Source organism: Panthera uncia, chromosome A2 (assembly GCF_023721935.1).
Source record: "Panthera uncia isolate 11264 chromosome A2, Puncia_PCG_1.0, whole genome shotgun sequence".
In the NCBI taxonomy this organism is placed as follows: Eukaryota; Metazoa; Chordata; class Mammalia; order Carnivora; family Felidae; genus Panthera; species Panthera uncia.
The window spans coordinates 70,800,066-70,820,200 of NC_064816.1; the positions used below are offsets into that span (position 1 = coordinate 70,800,066).

A 20,135-nucleotide genomic window follows, 5' to 3' on the forward strand; every position below is an offset into this window, starting at 1 on the left:
GCAGTGCCCACGGTGGGGGATATACAAATCTACAGAAAATGGAAGGCATGAATGAAGACCTCTATTGACCTGCCACTCTTGACTTCCTAAGTAATTTGCTAAAGGAGACTTCTAACACTGGGTTAAATCAAAAGCATTACTTTGAAATCTTTACAGGAACTTTTGGTAAATGCTTTGATGGTTGCCAAATATTAAGTTTTATGTCCTTGTCCCAGAATGGTGAGACATGAAACTCTGATTTAGTTTAAGACCAGAATTTAATCTAACCTCTGTTTGGTATATATGTAACATCATACCCCATACTGGTGTTAAACATGGGTCCAGTGAGGTTAAAACTATGCCAGTTATAACTTATATGTGCTCATTCTGGCACTGCTTATGAATTAACTAAGAAAAGTGGGGCACCTGGCCCGCTCGGTCGGTTAAATGTCCGACTCTTCTTGATTTTGGCTCAGGTCATGATCTCACGGTTTTTGAGATCGAGCCCCGAGTCGGGATCTGTGCTGACAGTGCAGAGCCTGCTTGGGATTCTCTCTCTCCTCTCTCTGCCTCGCCCCCACTGGTGTTCTCTGTCTCTCTCTCAAAATAAGTAAATAAAACTTTAAAAAAAATGTCTGCTGTTCATGAAATTCTCTCCAAGCTCAGTTTGGAGGGTGATCACTCCACATTCCCAAGTGCATACAGGTCCGTCCAAGAGCACACCAATCTTGATCAGCCTGAGAGTGATCCTCTGAACACTGAAATGACCATCAAGACCAAAGGTGTGGATGAGGTCACCATTGTCAACATTTTGACCAACCGCACCAAGAACAGAGGATATTGCCTTTGCCTACCAGAGAAGGACCAAAAAGAAACTTGCATCAGCTCTGAAGTTAGCCTTGTCCAGCCACCTGCTCCGTGTGATGCTTCTGAGCTGAAAACCTCCATGAAGGGGCTAGGGACTGATGGGGACTCTCTCATTGAGATCATCTGCTCAAGGACCAACCAGGAGCTTCAAGAAATTAACAGAATCTACAAGGAAATGTACAAGACTGATCTGGAGGACATCGTTTCTGACACATCTGGTGACTTCTGCAAGCCGACGGTTGCCCTCAAAAAGGGTAGAATGGAAGACGACTCTGTCATCGATCATAAACCGACTGACCAAGATGCCCAGGATCTCTATGATGCTGGAGTGAAGAGGAAAGGAACTGATGTGTTCAAGTGGATCCGCACCATGAGTGAAGAGTGTGTCACCTCCAGAAAGTGTCTGGCTACTTCCAGGGATAAAAAGCTACTGAGCTATGACATGCTGGAGAGCATCAAGGAGTCAAAGGACACCTGGAAGATGTTTTCCTGAACCCAGTCCAGTGCATTCAGGACAAGCCCCAGTATTCTGCTGACTGTACGACTCCATGAAGGGCAAGGATACTCACGATAAAATCCTGACTAGAATCATGGTCTCTCGCAGTGCAGCGGACCTGGTGAAAATGAGGTCTGAATTCATGAGAAAGTACAGCAAGTCCCCATAGTACAGCATCCAGCAAGACAGGAAGGGCAACCATCAGAAAGCGTTGCCATACCTGTGTGATGGGGGTGACCGAGGCCCAGCAGGAGCAGCCAGGAGTGGTGCTTTGTTTCCAGCTAAGTTTTAGAAAATAGCTTGTGACTGACAGCCTCCTTGTGCCCGTCCCTGTGAGGATGACCTTAGCAGTGTCCCCTCACCATCTTTATTTCAGTTGCCTAAGCACCGTCTGCCTCTCATGTCTAGTCTTTTTAGTGAAAGAAATTAACATTTCAGGGAGTTGGAAGGGACACCTATGTGAAACGCTTTGCCTCTTGTGTACTGTGTCATGAACAGATGAATAATCCAAATTTTTACTTTATCAACAAGAAAAAAGGAGAAATGAAGGAAGGAAGGAAGGAAGGAAGGAAAAAGAAAGAAAAGAAAGGAATGGTAGGTAACAGCATGGTTACTCCTGCCACAATTGGAAATTAAATGGTCTCTGGGGATCATTCCAATTAGAACATGATATAAAGCTGGCCCCCAGCCATTTTAGTTTGGCAGTCTTCTAAAAGTAATGCGCAGTTGTGACCGCATAACGGTATCTTCCACGTAATCGTGCACATGGGGTCCTCCCATTTCTGAGCCCTCCCTGAGCCTGAGCAATGACTCTATTATCCAGGAAATCTGGCATCACTCAAAAGAAAGCCCTAAACTGAGAGTTCAAGACACTCAGTGGCTTTAAAATCTCTGATGAAGAGGCCCAGGTCGGGTCGTCTGAATTTTACATGTTACATATATTGTAAACATCAAGTAACACCACAAGCATTTAAAAAAAGGAAGTTTATTGGTCTTTAAATGGCTCAAATTGCAAATAAACCAATCGGGTAGTGGCATCAGCCTAAGACATGTGATGCGTCTTTGTCAGTTGGCTTCATAGCACCTCAGTACCCAGGAGAGGAAAGGTCTCAAAGCAAAGTCACAATGTTAGTGGTTAGGACCCCTGGTTAAATAAGACTGTGATGAGTACACACGGAGACCGCCGGGCCCGCGGGGCCAGGGTTACATTGGTAACTTGAATTCTGCACACGGCATAGCCTATGAAAAATACGAAACAGAAGATGTACATCTCAAACCCTTTGAGGACAAATATTTAACATGACAAGTCAGATGTAATATCTAAAGAGCTGAGTTCCTAAAAAGCCTATTTTTGTTAACTTCACATACACACCCGTTACCTGGAACACCTGAATGCATTTTTCACTTGTTGAAATCAGGACTGAGCAAAAAGAAAGACAAAGTTTATTGAATTAGCCGTCTTAGCCCCATTCTGAAGAAGATAACAAAAATCTGGACAGTGGTATATTTCCCATTGAAATTATGTTCCCAAACAGCATGCTAGAATTCCTCCAGTGGGCACAGCACGCCAGGGCGACACAGGCTGGTGTTCGGTCTGCAGATGCCAAACATGCCTTCTGCACCATACTCGGGGTTCACTGCGTGATGTTAGCGTTAGGAAAGTGTGGCTCCGGTGTTCTCCATTATGAACACGGACTACAGGGACTCCCGGTAACTCTCCCGCAGCCAAACTGTCACCTCCTAAGTGCAAATGTAGAAATGAACCGGCCGCAAGCACGCACACCTTCCCGAATGTTCTAGTGCAAAATGCATTAGCATTAACGACACCTTTCCTGTGCCCTGCTCCCGAGAGACCAACAACTTAACACAAGCTCACCACTTGTAAAAAGGGAGTTCCAGGGACCGAGGGTTCACCGAAACAACTGTACTGAATCCCCACAGTCTACAATTATCTTACAAGTATGGGCTGGCCCTTCATGTCAAACTACCTTATGGTTAATGAAAAGCGATCAAGGAGCTCTGGACCCTTACTTTCGAGAACCAGAGTATGGCACACATTTTAAGTTTGGACAGACTCCTAGCAGACAGTTATTTTGCAAGAATCGTCTATACAAAAGTTGTACTCCATACCAGGCAAATACTCTCACCAGGACACGTGGGGCAATGGGCCCACGGCACCAGCGGGGACACATCCAGAATGACACAACCGGGTACTTTTCAGTTTCTAAATTAAGGCATATTCAAAAATTTCCATGTACAAGTTTACATCACTTTTCTACGTTAATCACCAGGTAATTAATGCAGGTTCACAGATGAATTACTCTCAATTTAACTATATGCAACAATCATGCCAATAACTTTTCTTGTATATTTTGCATAACAATGGTTAAAAAAAAGTGGTACAGTTTAACTACCATGTTCACAATTGTCATTTTTCAAGGCAGTAGAAGACCAAGACATTTTAAAATGATATAAAATTTAAGCTTTGTAATAAACCAGAGGAAGTAGCCTTTCCTCTCATCCCTCCCACCCCGTCTCGGCTCTAACAGTTCCAGAAAGACTGCCCGCGACACACAAGCCCATACGCTACATTCAGGACCGCGATAAATGTAGGCAATTATGAGAGAAGTTGAACTCTGCTTCTTGGTGAAGCCACATTAATTTCTTTTTTAAGTGAATTTGACTCTCAGTGCAGTTCCAATTCATGCTTTTAGTGATACATAACAATTTCCAAATCGTTAAAGTAATTTCAGTCAATTGAGCCTTCAATGGCAATGCTTATAAATTATATTTATTAGTATGATCAAGATAAGAAAGGAGTTTGGACTTCGATTATAAAATGCAGCATCTTTCTCTGATTCTCTTGGCTAAACTTTTCCTCTTCTTTTTTCCATTCTTTTCTTTGCTGTCTTCCATTTTTCTGGCTCGAATTTCCCTCATTAAGTCAAAAAATACCTAGAAAGAAAAAAATAGGGTAAATAAAGCCACCAGATAGTATGAGCTTGGTACTTCTTGGAACCGGAGTGGTAAACCTTGGGAATAAGTAAGAGTAACTACTTAAGAGCTTTTGTCTGGGGGCCACCTGGGTGGCTCTGTTGGTTGAGAGTCTGACTCCTGATATCAGTTCAGGTTGTGACCTTGTGGTCGTGGGATCGAGCCCCGTGTTGGGCTCTGGGTTCTGCACTGAGTGTGAAGCCGGCTTGGGATTCTCTCTCCCCATCTCTGCCCTTCCCCCACCCATGCGTGCTCTCTTTCTCTCAAATAAACATTAAAAAAAAAAAGAGCTCCTGTTTGAGGCGTGTAGGGACAGGAAAGCACAAAACTAGAGTCTTCTTCAAGTACACTGGGAAAATCGGGAAATGTTCTGAGTTATGCTTTTTGGTAGAAATGTTCACAAAATATAACCTGATCTTCCCATCCCAACTTTCAAGACGAGTGATGATAGCTCCAAAGACAAAATTCAATGGACCGTCTTTGAGCAATTTACAATTAATAAATGTATCTTACCAGTTCATCTTTAAAAGTAATTAATTTATGTTTAACAAAATTTATATTTAATAACTGGTTTTTCCTCAGGTCCATTTTTAGAAACAAAGCTAAGGAAAGTGAGTGCTTCCTTTGTCATTTTGATACCAGAGGCTAAGAATTTATCAAGTCTGTCTTGATGTCTAGAAACTGGCAAAGGAGAGATATTAGTATAATAATTTAAAAATTACTAATGTAACAACTCAAAAGTTAAATATCAATAGCAAATGTCTGAGTGCAGACAGACAAGGGCCTAGAAGGATAAGGGCTCACACTGTACACGAATAGTTATGTGTGTGATGAATGGATGAATAACTTTTATGGTTTATACCCAAATTCTGAATTAAAAAATTCAGTTATTACTTCTATTTTATTTTTTTATTTTTCTCAAGAACATGAAATAAGAAGTGACACCACACCGATTAAAAACAAACATTTTGGGGCGCCTGGGTGGCTCAGTCGGTTGAGCGTCCGACTTCAGCTCAGGTCACGATCTCGCGGTCCGTGAGTTCGAGCCCCGTGTCAGGCTCTGGGCTGATGGCTCAGAGCCTGGAGCCTACTTCGATTCTGTGTCACCCTCTCTCTCTGCCCCTCCCCCGTTCATGCTCTGTCTCTCTCCGTCTCAAAAATAAATAAACGTTTAAAAAAAAAAAACAAAAAAACAAAAAAAAAACAAAAAAAAACCCCAAACATTTAAAAAATTCTGGTTAGCTTGTGCATTCTGAATGCTGTTAGGTCAACAAATGTGGGTTACGTAACGGCCAGTGTGCCTTTTCAAACATGCCTCCAGCTCTCTAAAGGAGACCGACTGGAAAAGCAAGGCGCCGAAAAGCACAGGTAGAGAGTGAGCCTGTGTGTGTGTAGAATATGGGTTACGTGGATCCACCTGCATGTGAAGTAGAAACAATGAAACCAAACACTAGTATTATTTTGAGGATGAAGGGAACAGGGTACAGGGAACAGTGAGGCATCTCTGAATACATCTCGTTATACAACTTCTATTTTGGAAATGGACATGTCTTACGTCTTGAAAAATGAAACTGGACCAAAAACTGAGAATCAAACTAAAACAAATAAGACTATATGTAGAGTTGGTGACATAATCCTACGGGGGACAGGATTATTTCGAGGGACTTTAAAACACAGTATACAGAATGTACGTCTCAGAAGAGAAGCTGAACAGAAAAACAAAAACAAAAGCTCAACAAATAAAAAAAGACGGATCTCCAACATCACTTTGTAACTTGGCTGTTAACAGTAGCAGTGGTATCGTCCTTTTGAACAGTTTTATACAGATGCTACAGGACAGTGTAAGGGAGCAATTATGTTGATGTGGGTTAGGAACCAAGACTTCCAGTGTAAGAGAAGAGGGGTCAAAATCCCGAGTGCTAAACCTGAATCAGAAGTAACGGTGGCCTCTCAGGATTTGCTTCCTTGTAAGAATACATATGTGCCAGCACTCCACTGAAGGGACACAAAGCAACGACAGCCCAACAGCAATAAGCAAATTAGTCCCCAGGCTTTGGCTGCTAAATACCATTCCTGCCAACGGAACCAGCATTTCTTAGACAAAGTGGCCGATTCCTGATCTGGAGTGAAAAACAAAAAGTCAGTCAGAAAGCAAGGAGGCTATTAAAAAAAAAATAATAAGGCAAGGAACAATCAGAGACTAGTGGGTTAAGTCAAATGGACACAGGACCAACACACAAGGTGAGGGGAATGGTTAAAACAGGGAAAAAGTGAGCAAAGAACATCCACAGAGGATGCAGGAGACCAAAACACACAGGTGACACAGACCCCATGGGCCCATGGGCTCAGCTTCCCCAGGATGGAGATTTCAGAACCCTGTGCTTCGAGTCCACAGTTGGCCATCAGGGCAGGGAGCTTCCAAACTAGCTACGTGTAATATCCGAGGACTCCCCTGCGGCTTTCAGATGTGGACTTATCACTATGGAATAGACATCAGAAGAAGGTTTAATTTCTAATTTTAGATAAGTATCCGCAGTGAACTTCAAATGAATCCCTATTAGAAATCGCCAAGGTCATCTTAACTAGCAAACGCTGTGGGGAACTTGTAAAGTCTGCATCAGCTACTATAATGAGCTAAAGCTAATGGAAGCTCTGTTCCAACGGCCACATGGAAGGACACGCATAACTAGGGATAAGAATAAAGGGCTGTGGGGGTGCCTGGGTGGCTCAGGTGGCTGAGTGTCCAACTCTTGATTTCAGATCAGGTCATGATCTCAGGGTCGTGGGATCAAGCCCTGTGTTAGGTTCTGTGCTGAGTGTGATGCCTGCTTGGGATTCAATCTTTCTCTCTCTCTTTGTCCCTCTCCCCCACTTGCGTGTTCCCTCTCTCTCTCTCTAAAAAAATAAAAATAAAAAAGAATAAAGGGTTGGCTTCGACAACCTCAGGCACATGATCATCCCCAAAGCGCAGGGCTGCCTTTGACTTTTTTTAATATAGACTCTTCAAAATTACTTTTCTCTGTTTGCTCCCACCTCTTCTTCTCCTGTCTCCTTTCTTTTCCCATTCCCATTTTAGGGCAACCTGGTATACACAAAATTTGGCTCTTCTAAATCCAGAGTAGAGATCACAGGATATCCTTCTCACACAAGTCAAAATAAGACAAAACTAGATAAACATACAAACAGGCTCAGAATGCTAGGCTTACAATACTTACAGCTGAAAAAACAAAAGTTACTAGAAACGACAAACACCTCTCTTTTGAAAAGCAGCAACAGACATTAGCTTAAATCTAAACCTCTGCCTTGTTTGTTTAAGCACTTAGACAATATTAAATTTTCAAACAGATTAAGGATCTACCATAAAAGCCAACAAAAAAGAAGGGAAAAATTATAGGTAAGTTTTTTTTAACTTTCTAATTGTTTTTAAGTTTAGGATGGGAGACAGCTTTTCTAAAAAAGCCACAGAACCCACGAGTCAGAAAGGGAAACACTGAAAGATTTCACAACATAATCCCTAGTGTTTTTCCATGGCAAAAGACAAGAGTCAGCCAAGTTAGAAGATGTAGTATGGATTAGGAGACAATATCCACAACAGACATAAATGGACAAACGGTTAATGTCTTTACTATAAAGTATGCTTTAGGAATCAAAATAATAAAGCCGTAAGATCAATGGGCAGAAAAGAAAGTAATTTCAGAGTTCACAGAAAATGTACAAATGGAATGGCCCATGAATCAACTATAACACGTCTCATTAATTATCAAGAAACAATGGTTTAGCCACCTCCCCGGTGACTTTGAAAGGTTGCTTTACCTGGTGCTGGGAAGACAGTGGGGAGAGGGTTTTGGTGCAAGTAAGGACGCTTTCTGGAGGGCACCCGGTTATTAAAATTCACAATGCACCTTGCATGGGTGCACAGAAAGCTCACCGCAGCACTGCTGTGAGAGAAGACACAGCGGGCAATCGGCACGTCACTCACGGGAAAATGGCTGAATTACGAAAAAGCCCAACTATGAAACACTTCCTAGATGTTTACAAGAATGTGTTATGTCTATATGTAACGGCATGGAAACAACTACATCTGTTATGAAATTTACAAAGCAAACTACAGAAATACATGATCTACATACACAGAAATACTATATATATGTTGTATATACACCATATGTATATAAATGTGCTACATACACTACAAAAGTCCTATTTATATGGGGGGAAAACAAGCAAACACAAGCTTTCCCTCAGATTCTACACGCCGGTCTGTAAGTGTAGATAAATGTCTGGAAAGACACACCTGATCAGCAGTGGTTGGTTACCTTACAGGAAGGGGAGGGGAGTGACTCACTTTTTCTCCATATTACAGATTTTTCTTTATATAATAAGCATGTGTTCATGTTTTTAATGAAAACACTTAAAAATAAACAGACTACATTTCTCCTATAATTCTTTCCCCAACCTAAATTGGCTCTCCTGACATAATAAATCACACTCTCCTTTTTGACATCTACTTGCTCAATCTGTTTCCATTACTCCAAGATGTTCCTTAAAAATTAAAAGCAACCTTAAAAAAAAAAAAAAATTAAGAGCAACCTTGGAGCCATGATTTAAAGAGCCGGAGCATTTAGCTAGAAGGCTACTAACAAGGTCATCAGATGAACCTGGCACCCAGTGAGTCCACAAGCAGGTTTTCCATGTGGTCCTCTGCCTCTGGGTGACTCCTCTGTGACAGGCATGGCCTCTGCGACAGGCGAGGCCCCGTCTCCCTCTCCCTCTCCTCTCTCTCTCTCTCTCCCTCTCGAGCCGGCTCAACCACTCTGATGGTCCTGAAGCTTTTCACAGGGAGGATTCAAAATCTGCCTCTTTGAAACTTCAACCCAATGGTCTATTTGGAATCCAGATGAGGACAAGACATGAGACCTTACTCTTGTAAGGAGTTAGTATTCGTTTTTTGTGACAAACAAGATACATGCCAGTTTAATAGGAGCCAGTATTAACACTTGCCACCCCCCGACAATCTGTGCCAGGCTTCCAGTAGCGGGCGACATACAGCCTGGGGGACACCACAGGAGACACCATTGTGTCGAGTAAAACAGTGCGGAAATGACACGAGCACCAGGGTTGGCTGCACCCAGAGCCAGCAGATGCCATCACAGGCCTTTTGAAGTTGAATCAGGTGTATAATCTTTCCACTTCTTTTCCGCATCTAAACAGTGAGCACGAGAAGAGTATGCCTTACAGAGTTAAAGACAAATGGTCTGTGCTGGCCACAGTGCCTGGGTCTTACAGACACCATTGAATATTAGCTCCTTTACCTATTAACATTATTTCCTCAGCAAGAAACCAAATATAACCTAATTCTAGAAACTGAATAGTTGCTGCAAGTTACTTTTATTTAGCCACTGAGGTATTTTATCTGGCAGTCACTCCTCAGGGTGAGTAGTACATCAAGTTACAGTATTCCATATGAACTTGTACCTTTCTTTCTTTCTTTCTTTCTTTCTTTCTTTCTTTCTTTCTTTCTTTCTATTTATCTATCTATCTATCTATCTGAGTGTGCATCCGTGCAAGTGGGAGGACAGGCAAAGGAAAACAGAATCTTAAGCAGGCTCTACATTTAATGTGGATCCCAACGTGGGGCTCAATCCCACGAACTGCGAGATCATTACCTGAGCCAAAATCAAGAGTTGGACGCTCAACCGATTGAATCACCCAGGCGCCCACCCCCACCCTGCTCTGCCCCCGTACCTTGGTTTATAAGCGTCCACATTTAATGTAATTTTGCTTTGGAGAGGTGACCCTTGAGTACAGACGATACTTTGCAAAACCGGCCACAGCAATACTCCCTACGCACTCTTCCAGCATCTTACCATTCTCCATCAGCACGTGGAGACCATTCCCCTTCCTCCCAAACCTGGGTAGGGCTTGCGACTACTCCAGCCAACAGAATGAAGTGGAAATAATGCTGAGTAACTTCCCTGTCTAGGTCATAAAAGATGACATGGTTTCTGCCTGGTTCTTATTCTCTTGTGACACTGGCTCTTGCTCTAAGAAAGCCTAAAGTAGGACACAACAGAAAAGGTTACATGGCGAGGAACCGAGCCATCCCTGGACAACAGCCAGTGTCAACTGCCTGGATCAGGCATGTGTGGACAGTTTTTAGAACTTAATCAGAGGGCCTGGATGCCTCAGTCAGTTAAGCTTCTGACTTTGGCTCAGGTCATGATCTCATGGTTCGTGGGTTCGAGCTCCGTATCAGGCTCTGTGCTGACAGCTTGGAGCCTGGAGGCTGCTTCGGATTCTGTCTCTCACTCTCTCTGCCCCTCCCCTGTTCACACACACACTCTCTCTCTCTCTCTCAAAAATAAATAAACATTAAAAAAAAAATTGAAAAAAAAAAAAAAAAAAGAAAGAAAAGAACAGAACCTAATTGAAGATGCTTCCAGTTCCCAGACTTCAAGCTTTTCAGCTGAGGCATGAGACACTGTGGAACTGAAACGAGCCAACTCCACTGTGATCTGTCCAAAACTTTGGCCCAGAGATTCCATGAGCATAATAAATGGTTACTTTCACCCATAAGTTTTGGGGGTATATTTTGTTACATAGCCAGAGTAACTAAAATAGCCCTACACTTTCAACTTTCCTCTTTTGAAAATACATGCATATGGCAAAAAATTCACGCCAGCAGATGACAGCACAGAGATTGTTATAATGACCGCTCCATAGCTTTTGTGGTTACTGCTCACCTCTTGGACCCACTGTCCTTAGTCTGAATAGGTTTTAGAGTGTGTTCTACAACTGCTCATCAGTTTGGAAGAAACGAAACACACACACACACACACACACACTAATATTCAATGCTGCCTTTCAAAACCCCAAACACACTGAACTTTAAAACCTATTTTTATTAGTACTTTAAATACATTTGCCATAACTTTGGAGAAAACTGGTATAGACTATGTAGAAATCTTATAACACTCATTTTGTACAGATCTCTTGGAACTACAGGAATCTCACCATGTGACAAGAAATATAATCAGCTTAAGACAGTATTGTGACATTACCTTAAGACCTACAGTAATTGGGGGTGCCTGGGTGGCTCAGTTGGTCGAGTGTCCAACTCTTGGTTTTGGCTCGTGTCATGATCTCATGGTTTGTGAGTTTGAGCCCCATGTTGGGCTCTGCGCCGACACTGCGGACCCTGCTTGGGACTGTCTGTCTGTCTCTCTCTCTGCCCCTCCTCTACTTGCTCATGCATACTCTCTCAAACTAAATAAATAAACTTAAAAAAAAAAAAAACCCATAGCAAATGAAAAGAAAGACTAATTTTTTTTAACCCAATGATTTCTGTATTGGTATTACGAGTCTACAGGCACAAGCAGACCAGTTCGCTAAAACTTAAAGCCACCCAGAGCAGTGTTACTCAAAGTGTGGTCCACCAGGCCACAGTCTGTACCACCTAGAGCTTCCTAGAAATGCAAATTCTCAGGTCCCACCCCACAGCAAATGAAGCAAAATCTCTGGGGTAAGACCCAGGAATCCATGTGTATTAAGTTTCATAGACACTTCTGCCAGTTAGAGTTTGAGAGGCACTCAGTAGAGCCTAGATGCTTGGAGGCTAAAAGAGGCCTCGTGTGGAGGGCTCAAGGGGGCGGTGCCTCAGTCTTCCTAAACACTGAAGACGCAGGTCTCGGCAGCAGCATGAAATAATGTATGTGGGCAGGTTCCCAGGAACAAGGCAAGGGTGTTCCTGGCCTGGACTCGGCGAAGGGCCAATGTGGACAAAGAAGAGGGCTCAGGGGGAAACAGAGGTGAGGGTAGGGGCATAGGTGTAGTAACAGATTTCAAAGCCCTCTTATCTGGGGCTCCTTTGTCTTTGGAGGTACCTTTACTTTTGAGAACTTAAATAGGGCTGGGCAGGTGTCAGCTCAGAGGACACTTCTAAATTATCCAGCCGCTCAGGGTAAGAAAAAAGAAAAATTAAGAAAAGGCAGCGATTCGGGTCAGAAATCCTGTTAGCGCTAGAAAAAAACCACTTAGCTGTGGTGTCTCATGTTTTAATGTCTCTTGGGAGCCTGAGGACAAGGTGAAGTGAGAAATGCCTAACATGTTGCACTTGAGCATTTAGGGCAGATAATAATCAGCACATACTAAATCACCATTTGAAAGTTTCACAAATCTCTGGACAAAATGCAGCTGAGTTAAAGCAAATCAGCTTATTAACGTGATGTAGCAGTAAGGACAGCCACCCTTTACCTTGTCAACATTAGCTCGAGTTTTAGCAGATGTTTCCACATAGTTGACATTCCACTGGTCGGCTCTGGTTTTCGCCTCTTCTACAGAAACCTGCCTTTTATCTTCTAAATCTGATTTGTTACCAACCAGCAGAAATGGAACATTCTCATCTTCTTTTACTCTTAAGATCTGCTCCCTGGATAAAAGAAAATGAGAAAGAAATATTAATATCACCCCCACAGGTTAAGCTAACAAAGTAACTAACACCATCTGCCATTAGCCTTTACGTGTGTGTGTGTCTACATAACAACAATTAACTCATTCATGGCACGGTAGGGCGTGTGCTGCACCTCTTCCTTATTCTACCACCAACCACTTGAATTACACACTTCACTGTCGAAGGGAAAATACACTGAAGAGAGTAGCAATATGGTAGTGGAGGCACAAAATCAAAGTGTCAAAGGCTACTTCCTCCAAGTGTTTTTGAAAATAAGCTTTCAACGTAAGGATGGTTTTAGATTTGCAAAAAGTAGTGAAGACAGTGCAGAGAGTTGCCGTATTCTCCACACCCTGTTTCCCCTACTGTTAACACCTTACGTCAGCGTGGTACATTTATCATAGCGAAGGGACCAATCTTGATACATCATTATTAGCTGAAGTCCAAATTTTATTCAGATGTTTTCAGTTTTTCCCTCCTGTCCTAAGATCCCATCCAGGACACCACATGACATTTAGCTGTCATATTGCCTTAGATTCCATGTGACTCTGACAGTTCTCAGACTTGCCTTGGTTTTGATGACCTTGACAGTTTTGAGACGTGCTGGTCAGCTAATTTGTAGAAAATCTCTCAACTGGTATTTGTCTGATGTTTTTCTCATGATTAAATTGGGGTCATGGGATTTGGGGAGGAAGACCACAGAGGGAGAGAGTGCCATTCCTATTACATCATATCAATGGTCCTACCAAATGTTTTAAAAAACCCCACACATGCCAGAAATCTCTGCAAGTCTGCTCTGGAGTACAGCTTTTGTATTCACAGAGAAGTTATATGCTGTCACCAGTTCCAAAGGTATCATGGCTCTCTGTCCTTCTTAGGTGACTGTGAGCAAAGTAATTCTTTGCCTCAGTTTCCCATGCGTAACATGGGGCTAACAATAATACCTTCCTTATAAGGTTGCTATGAGGATGAAACGCAAAGTACTTAGAGTTGTGCCCAGCACGTAGTAAATATTCAGTAAACGTTAGCTGTTCTTAATCATTATTATTACTGTGTTGGAGAAAGTGGTTTTCTTATAAAATCAACACTTTCTTGCTAACTTACCGGTGCCTCCCCTCTGAAATTATTAAAAGACGTTGGAACTACAGGAACACAAATAGTTCAGACTAAGAGAAAACGAGAAAATTAAAGGGATTATTGGGATGACAGGTCAGCAGAGTATACCTGGTTTTGCGAGGATCTATCATGATAAGATACATTTGAGAGACTGAGTATGAATCTTCATCAAGCCTTGATCTCAGATTTGTCCATTTTGTGCTTCTTAGATTTTGTGCTTCTGATTTTAAGAGATAAGATGTAAAAAATGGGTGCCTTAGAATCCATGAAATTCGCTAGTATCTGGCTTGTCTTGTTAATGCTTCGAAGTGTCTAGTGTGTGGTGAGCACTGTATGAGTATTAGGCAGTGTTACTACCTTTCATATCACTTCATTCACCTGATTTCCGATGTTGTTGTAAATATTCTAACAGACTCAGTGTTTGTAGGCAGCTCTTTGGACCTGAATTCCTAGTTTTTCTTTCTTTTTTTGAGAGAGAGAGAGAAAAAGAGAGACAGAGAGAGAGGGAGCAGCTGAGAGAAAGGAAGAGAGAGAGAATCTTAAGCAGGCTCCGCACCCAGTTCCTGATCCCGACACAGGGCTCAATCCCATGAACTGTGACATCATGACCTGAGCCAAAATCAAGAGTCAGATGCTAACTGACTGGGCCATCCAGGTCCCCCTAATTTTTTTTTTTTTAATTCCTAGTTTTTCTACCGTGAACAGATTGTAGACCATATAGTCACCTCCATCTTCCACTGACTGGTACTTAGCCTATTACCCATCCTTTTAGGAAGAAGTTACAATGTCAGCCAGGCACAGGGACTTGGTGACACATGCTAAGCTGTACTACAGGGCTGTGATGTTGTCTACCATCCACATGATCTCTTGCAAAGAGCACATCAACACTCACCATCACTACTATTAAATTTATGACGTATTTGTGAAGGGGATATCAGCCAGTCCAAATCTTTTTCTACTGCTGGTGACAACAAATTTGCTGTAACCTCCTTAACCAGTTTCCTTTGTGATCAACAGCCTCACACTAAGATGTTAACAACACCTGACTTACCACTTAATCTCACTAACCACCAGAGACTGACTCTGGCATTTGTGACCAGTACTTCTGGTCGCATGTAGATATAGTCATTAACTTATTTCTTAATAAATACCTCATAAGTTACTGAGTCCAATGCTCCAGGAAGACCAATACTGAAAATACAGTGTGATTAATGCTATCAGAAATGTGGCGTTGGAAAGCCTGGACCTTCTGGGTTCAGAGGTGAGAAGACAATATTCATGAGAGTTAATTAGCTGGTTTTAATTAGCTACTTTCCTGGATGTCAGAGAAAGGCACTGCTATATCTACAACCTTCCTACGCATTTGACTTAATGTGATGCTCCCTTTAAGCGGAGTTTTAGAGGCTATTATAGAATTTTAGAACAGGAAAGTACTTTTATAAACTGGTCCAACTTTTTCATTTTTGACATAAGAAAAGTGAGAACCAGAAAAAAAAAAAAAGAACATTTTCTAACATTTCTATCAAACGTTTACTAAACATGCCCTGTATGATATATGCCAGGAACGGTACCAAATATGGGTCCCAGGGATCCTCAGGTGGATAGGAAATGGGTCCTGCTCTCAAGAGTTTTCTCCTGGTCAGGAAAAACACATGCAAATCAAGCTGATGCTACAAGTGCAGCGAGTGTGCTCTCAGAGTGGGGGCAGGCACTCTGCACACAGAGGAGCAAGCAGTGGGTTCCGCCCTGGGGACAGGAGGCCCAGGAAGGCTGAAGAGAGGAGCCGCCGCTGGTGCCACACTCTGCAGGTCAGACCAGGTGGAGCGCAACCACTCGGACTGTCTCAAAAATGCCTTTCCTGTGTCGCCACTGAGTCACCAGGACTGTTATGGGAAGGGCAACACACTGGAGGGACAACAGAAGAGTAATGAATGATTCACTTATTTTCTGTAAAAGCCACAGCCCAAGATTCTTACTCTCTTTATTCCCTTGAGACACCACTTTGGCTTTGGCAACTACGGTGACACATTTATCCCATCACCTAGAACAGGACTTGCTCCATAATAAGAGCTCAAATATGTGCTGAATGAGTGAATAAGCACTGACAGTTCTCTAACTTTCAACACGTCTCCCAGGACTGTAAGTTAGCAGGGCCTGCCACCGTGTGCACTTTATCCCATACATAACTCCTTCTTTAGAGACAACAAAGTTAATTTTACAAATAGATGTGCATTTTAAAAGTTTCTCAATGACGTGTTTTGTCCTTGAGATTCCCTGAGTTCTTGACACTTTCGAATGCACACGGAAAGGAGGCTTTATGTAAGCCCAGGTTCAGTTCTTGCTCAAGTGCTGGAAAACTTCTTTCCTTATCTGTGGAAATCCTTCTCATCCTTCATGCTCATCTATCTCAAGAAGGCCTCTGAGCTCCTCTCCTCTCCTGGTCCCTGTAATCATCACTGCCCACATCTCCTACTCTGTCACTACCTTGCTCTTGGTTTCAGGCCTTCATCATCTAGGATGTGTGAATCTTGAAAACAGAGGGTTCACCACATGCTTCTTTTGTGTCCCTTATATCAAGGCAAACACTTAAACAGAAATAAAAAATATATAATTAAAGACTACTTTTGGGGTGCCTGGGTGGCTCAGTCGGTTAAGCGTCCGACTTCGGCTCAGGTCATGATCTCACGGTTTGTGAGTTCGAGCCCCGCGTCAGGCTCTGTGCTGACAGCCTAGAGCCTGGAGCCTGCTTTGGATCCTGTGTCTCCCTCTCTCTGCCCCTCCCCCACTTGTGCTCTGTCTCTAACAAAAATAAATATACATTAAAAAAAAATTAAAAAAAAAAAAGACTACTTTTGATTACGCATGTAGTAACTGAGGCTATTCAAGAACTTATTCATGGCATATTTCCCTTAGAACCCCTCTCCCCCCCAAAAAAACAAAACAAACAAACAAAAAAAAGAACCCCTCTCCCCTTCACCAACCGCCCCCCTGCAAACCAAATGGATGACAGAATTTGATTAGGCAAATAGTAAGTGAGATATAAAAACTATTGTATCACACAACGCAGTGTACCACTCTACGGTATTATTACTTCTATTAATTTTTTTTTTTACATTTATTTATTTTTGATAGACAGAGAGAGACAGAGCACAAGTGGGGGAGAGGCAGAGAGAGAGGGAGACACAATCTGAAGCAGGCCCCAGGCTCCAAGCTGTCAGCACAGAGCCCGATGTGAGGCTTGGATTCACAAACCATGAGATCATGACCTGAGCTGAAGTCGGACGCTTCACCGACTGAGCCACCCAGGGGCCCCTACTTCTATTAAGATAATCGGTGTGCACTGTCGGGGCATCTGTGTGGTGAGGAGGATGGCGATGTGCCCGCTCAGCATCACACAGGTGCTGTAAAGCCAGTGACTAACGCAGAAAGATCTGAAATCTGGGTCAGAGCTCCATTATGTGATCCAAGCATCAACTATTCCAGCAGCATCAGTACTGTACTCTGAAGAGAAATACTCCAGTAACGCCTAACAGACTTTGGGGACTGAGGCTGCCACCATCTCACGCGCCAATACAGAGGGCACGGGGATGGCTGGAAGATTACACGACGTACACGGAACACCTGAGTGTACATGCACTGTGGATGGAGTCACGCACTACCATCAAAGAGGGAATAAACACAACTGCACGCAGAGGGAAAGACTAACAAGTAACCACCTCTGGTTGTCCACTTGTTTCTGGGGAGGACACCTGTACAACGGCATTCGTCCCTGACACACCTGAAGTCGGCTGTGGCTGCAAAGGATTCCATTTCTGTAATCGAGAAGACACAGAGGAAACCCTCCCCACTCCGAAAGTAGTTGTCTCTAATTGCAGCGTAATCCTCCTGCCCAGCTGTATCCAAGATATCGATCTGCACTTCCTCCCCATCCAGCACGACCTTCTTCCGATAGCTGTCCGCTTTGGTAGGCTCGTAGTCCTCCACAAACTACAGAAGATGAAATAGAGATTCACGTGAAGCTGCTGAAATAGTACAGAGAGGTCCCATGTACTTTTCATTCAGGTTTCCCCGATAGTAAAAACTCATTAATTTAAATTTTCATTTTAGGTAATTTGGTGGCTTCGACATTTGTAAAAAGCCAGGGTTAAATGATTAAGTCTAGACTGTTTACAGCTTGAAAACGGTGCTGTTTTCTTCCTTAAAACACCATACCTACAAAAGCTATTACACATATATTTAAAAAAAAAATTTTTTTTAACGTTTATTTATTTTTGAGACAGAGAGAGACAGAGCATGAACAGGGGAGGGGCAGAGAGAGAGGGAGACACAGAATCTGAAACAGGCTCCAGGCTCTGAGCTGTCAGCACAGAGCCCGACGCGGGGCTCGAACTCATGGACCATGAGATCATGACCTGAGCCGAAGTCGGACGCTTAACCGACCAAGCCACCCAGGCACCCTGATTATAAATATATTTAATCAAATACATAAAAATTCTTTTCAATGTGACACTAAATATAAATTTTCATGCCAGAATTGTGGAAATAACTTGAAAGTAACTCAATATTTAGGTAAGCATTGAGAGTTGTGAAATCTCTTTTCTAAAATGAACCAAATCAAAAAAGTGACTTATACTACTCAGTAGAGTGGCAAATCATGAACTTTTAGATCTCTCTCTAAACATCTGATTTTTAAAATAATAGTACAACTAAACAACTTTACATTCCCACATCTATCTTCAACTCTGTAAATCTCCCCTTGATATTTTTGATCACTGTATCATTGTTAGCATGTAAGGATGTATACATACACACTTTTGTAGGGTTTTTTTTATTAGTTCCTATAAGTATTTTCATTATCTGATATGTTCTTATATATTGGCTCAATGTCTATATCCCTCTACTAGAATTTAACCCTTGGGAGTAGGGACTTGACTATTCTACTCATCACTCCATCTCCCAGAGCTTAGAACATGCCTGAAACATGTAGACGCTCACTAAATAATTATTAAAAATACGAACACAGTGTATTTGTAACTATAAAGGCTATGGGACATTCTACCATATTTACATGCTAATTTTTATTTGCATATTTATGAATATCAAATACAAATATTCAGATAGCACATCAGATACTATGGTGAATATTAGTATTTATCAATACTAAATGAAAAGTTAAGCATTCATCAAATGTAAGGTATGTGAGCAGTCTTACCTTTTTTAAAAGTTTATTTATTTATTTATTTTGAGAGAGAGAGAGAGAGAAAGAGAGAGAACATGCACACAGTGGGTGAGGGGCAGAGAGAGAGGGTAAGAGAGAATCCCAAGCAGGCACTACTACACTGTCAGTGCAGAGCCAGATGAGGGGCTCAAACCCACAAACATGAGATCATGACCTGAGACGAAATCAAGAGTTGGATGCTTAACCGACTGAGCCACTCAGGCACCCTGTGAACAGTCTTACTTTTGACCTCCTCCATATTGTCAAGAAGGGGCCTGAAATTAGCGATTAGTTTGAAAGACTAGTTATTAAAATGAGTAGTAGGGAAAACAGATTGAACAGATAAATCAGCAATTTCATTTAAAGTACCATTTCAATCTCCTCTCTTTCCAAATTTTTTATTATAGTCCCCAGCGAACAAGATAACTGATGGAAGCGTTTTGTGTGTGACAGAATGCTGATGAGCAGGAAATAGGAGACATCGGGTGGTAAGGATCTGCAGGATTTGTTGTCAAGAGACCAGGCTTAGAGCTTGGTCACTCATCGGAGATCACTCTTCTTGGGTTGGGTAATCTCCCTGGGGTTCTGTTTTCTCATCCGTAAAATGGGGATACTACCATACCATGCAGGATTGTTATGAAGATTAAGTAAGAAAGAATAATCATAAAACCCTGCTTCTATTGGAAGAATTGAGGATAAATGTTTAAACTGGATTATCAACTCTTAAATCATTTAGGCTTGATAAGAGCCCTCTGGGGAAAGGCTATATTGCTGTCTTAACTCTAGGGAAATTAAGTCCAACATAAATACAGGAACACAAATCTGTAACCTTCTAGTGATTATATTTTAGGGCCATAGCCTTTACTTGTTTAATGATGAGTATATGCTAAGCCAAATACTACAATTGATTTCTCCATGATTATTAAAATTATTTTATTATTGGGGCACCTGGCTGGCTGAGTTGGAGGTGCATGTGACTCTTGATCTCTAGGTCATGAGTTCAAGCCTCACGTTGG

General features: G+C 42.2%; 1 protein-coding gene and 1 pseudogene across 1 annotated transcript in view; one reads left to right on the top strand and one right to left on the bottom strand.

Annotated features, from left to right (window-relative positions):
* The first annotated feature begins 555 nt into the window (after positions 1-555).
* Positions 556-2,360, top strand: LOC125930745 (annexin A2-like; annotated as a pseudogene).
* A 1,751-nt stretch (positions 2,361-4,111) lies between these two features.
* The window catches only part of RALA (RAS like proto-oncogene A), a 71,256-nt gene continuing 55,232 nt past the window's right edge, over positions 4,112-20,135 (bottom strand). Inside the window, exons 3-5 of the mRNA XM_049642768.1 lie at positions 17,680-17,888; positions 12,590-12,764; positions 4,112-4,297 (exon numbers count right to left, since the gene is read on the bottom strand). Of these exons, the coding sequence (XP_049498725.1) occupies positions 4,175-4,297; positions 12,590-12,764; positions 17,680-17,888 (507 nt within the window). The 3' untranslated portion in view covers positions 4,112-4,174. The remainder of the gene's footprint in view (positions 4,298-12,589; positions 12,765-17,679; positions 17,889-20,135) is intronic.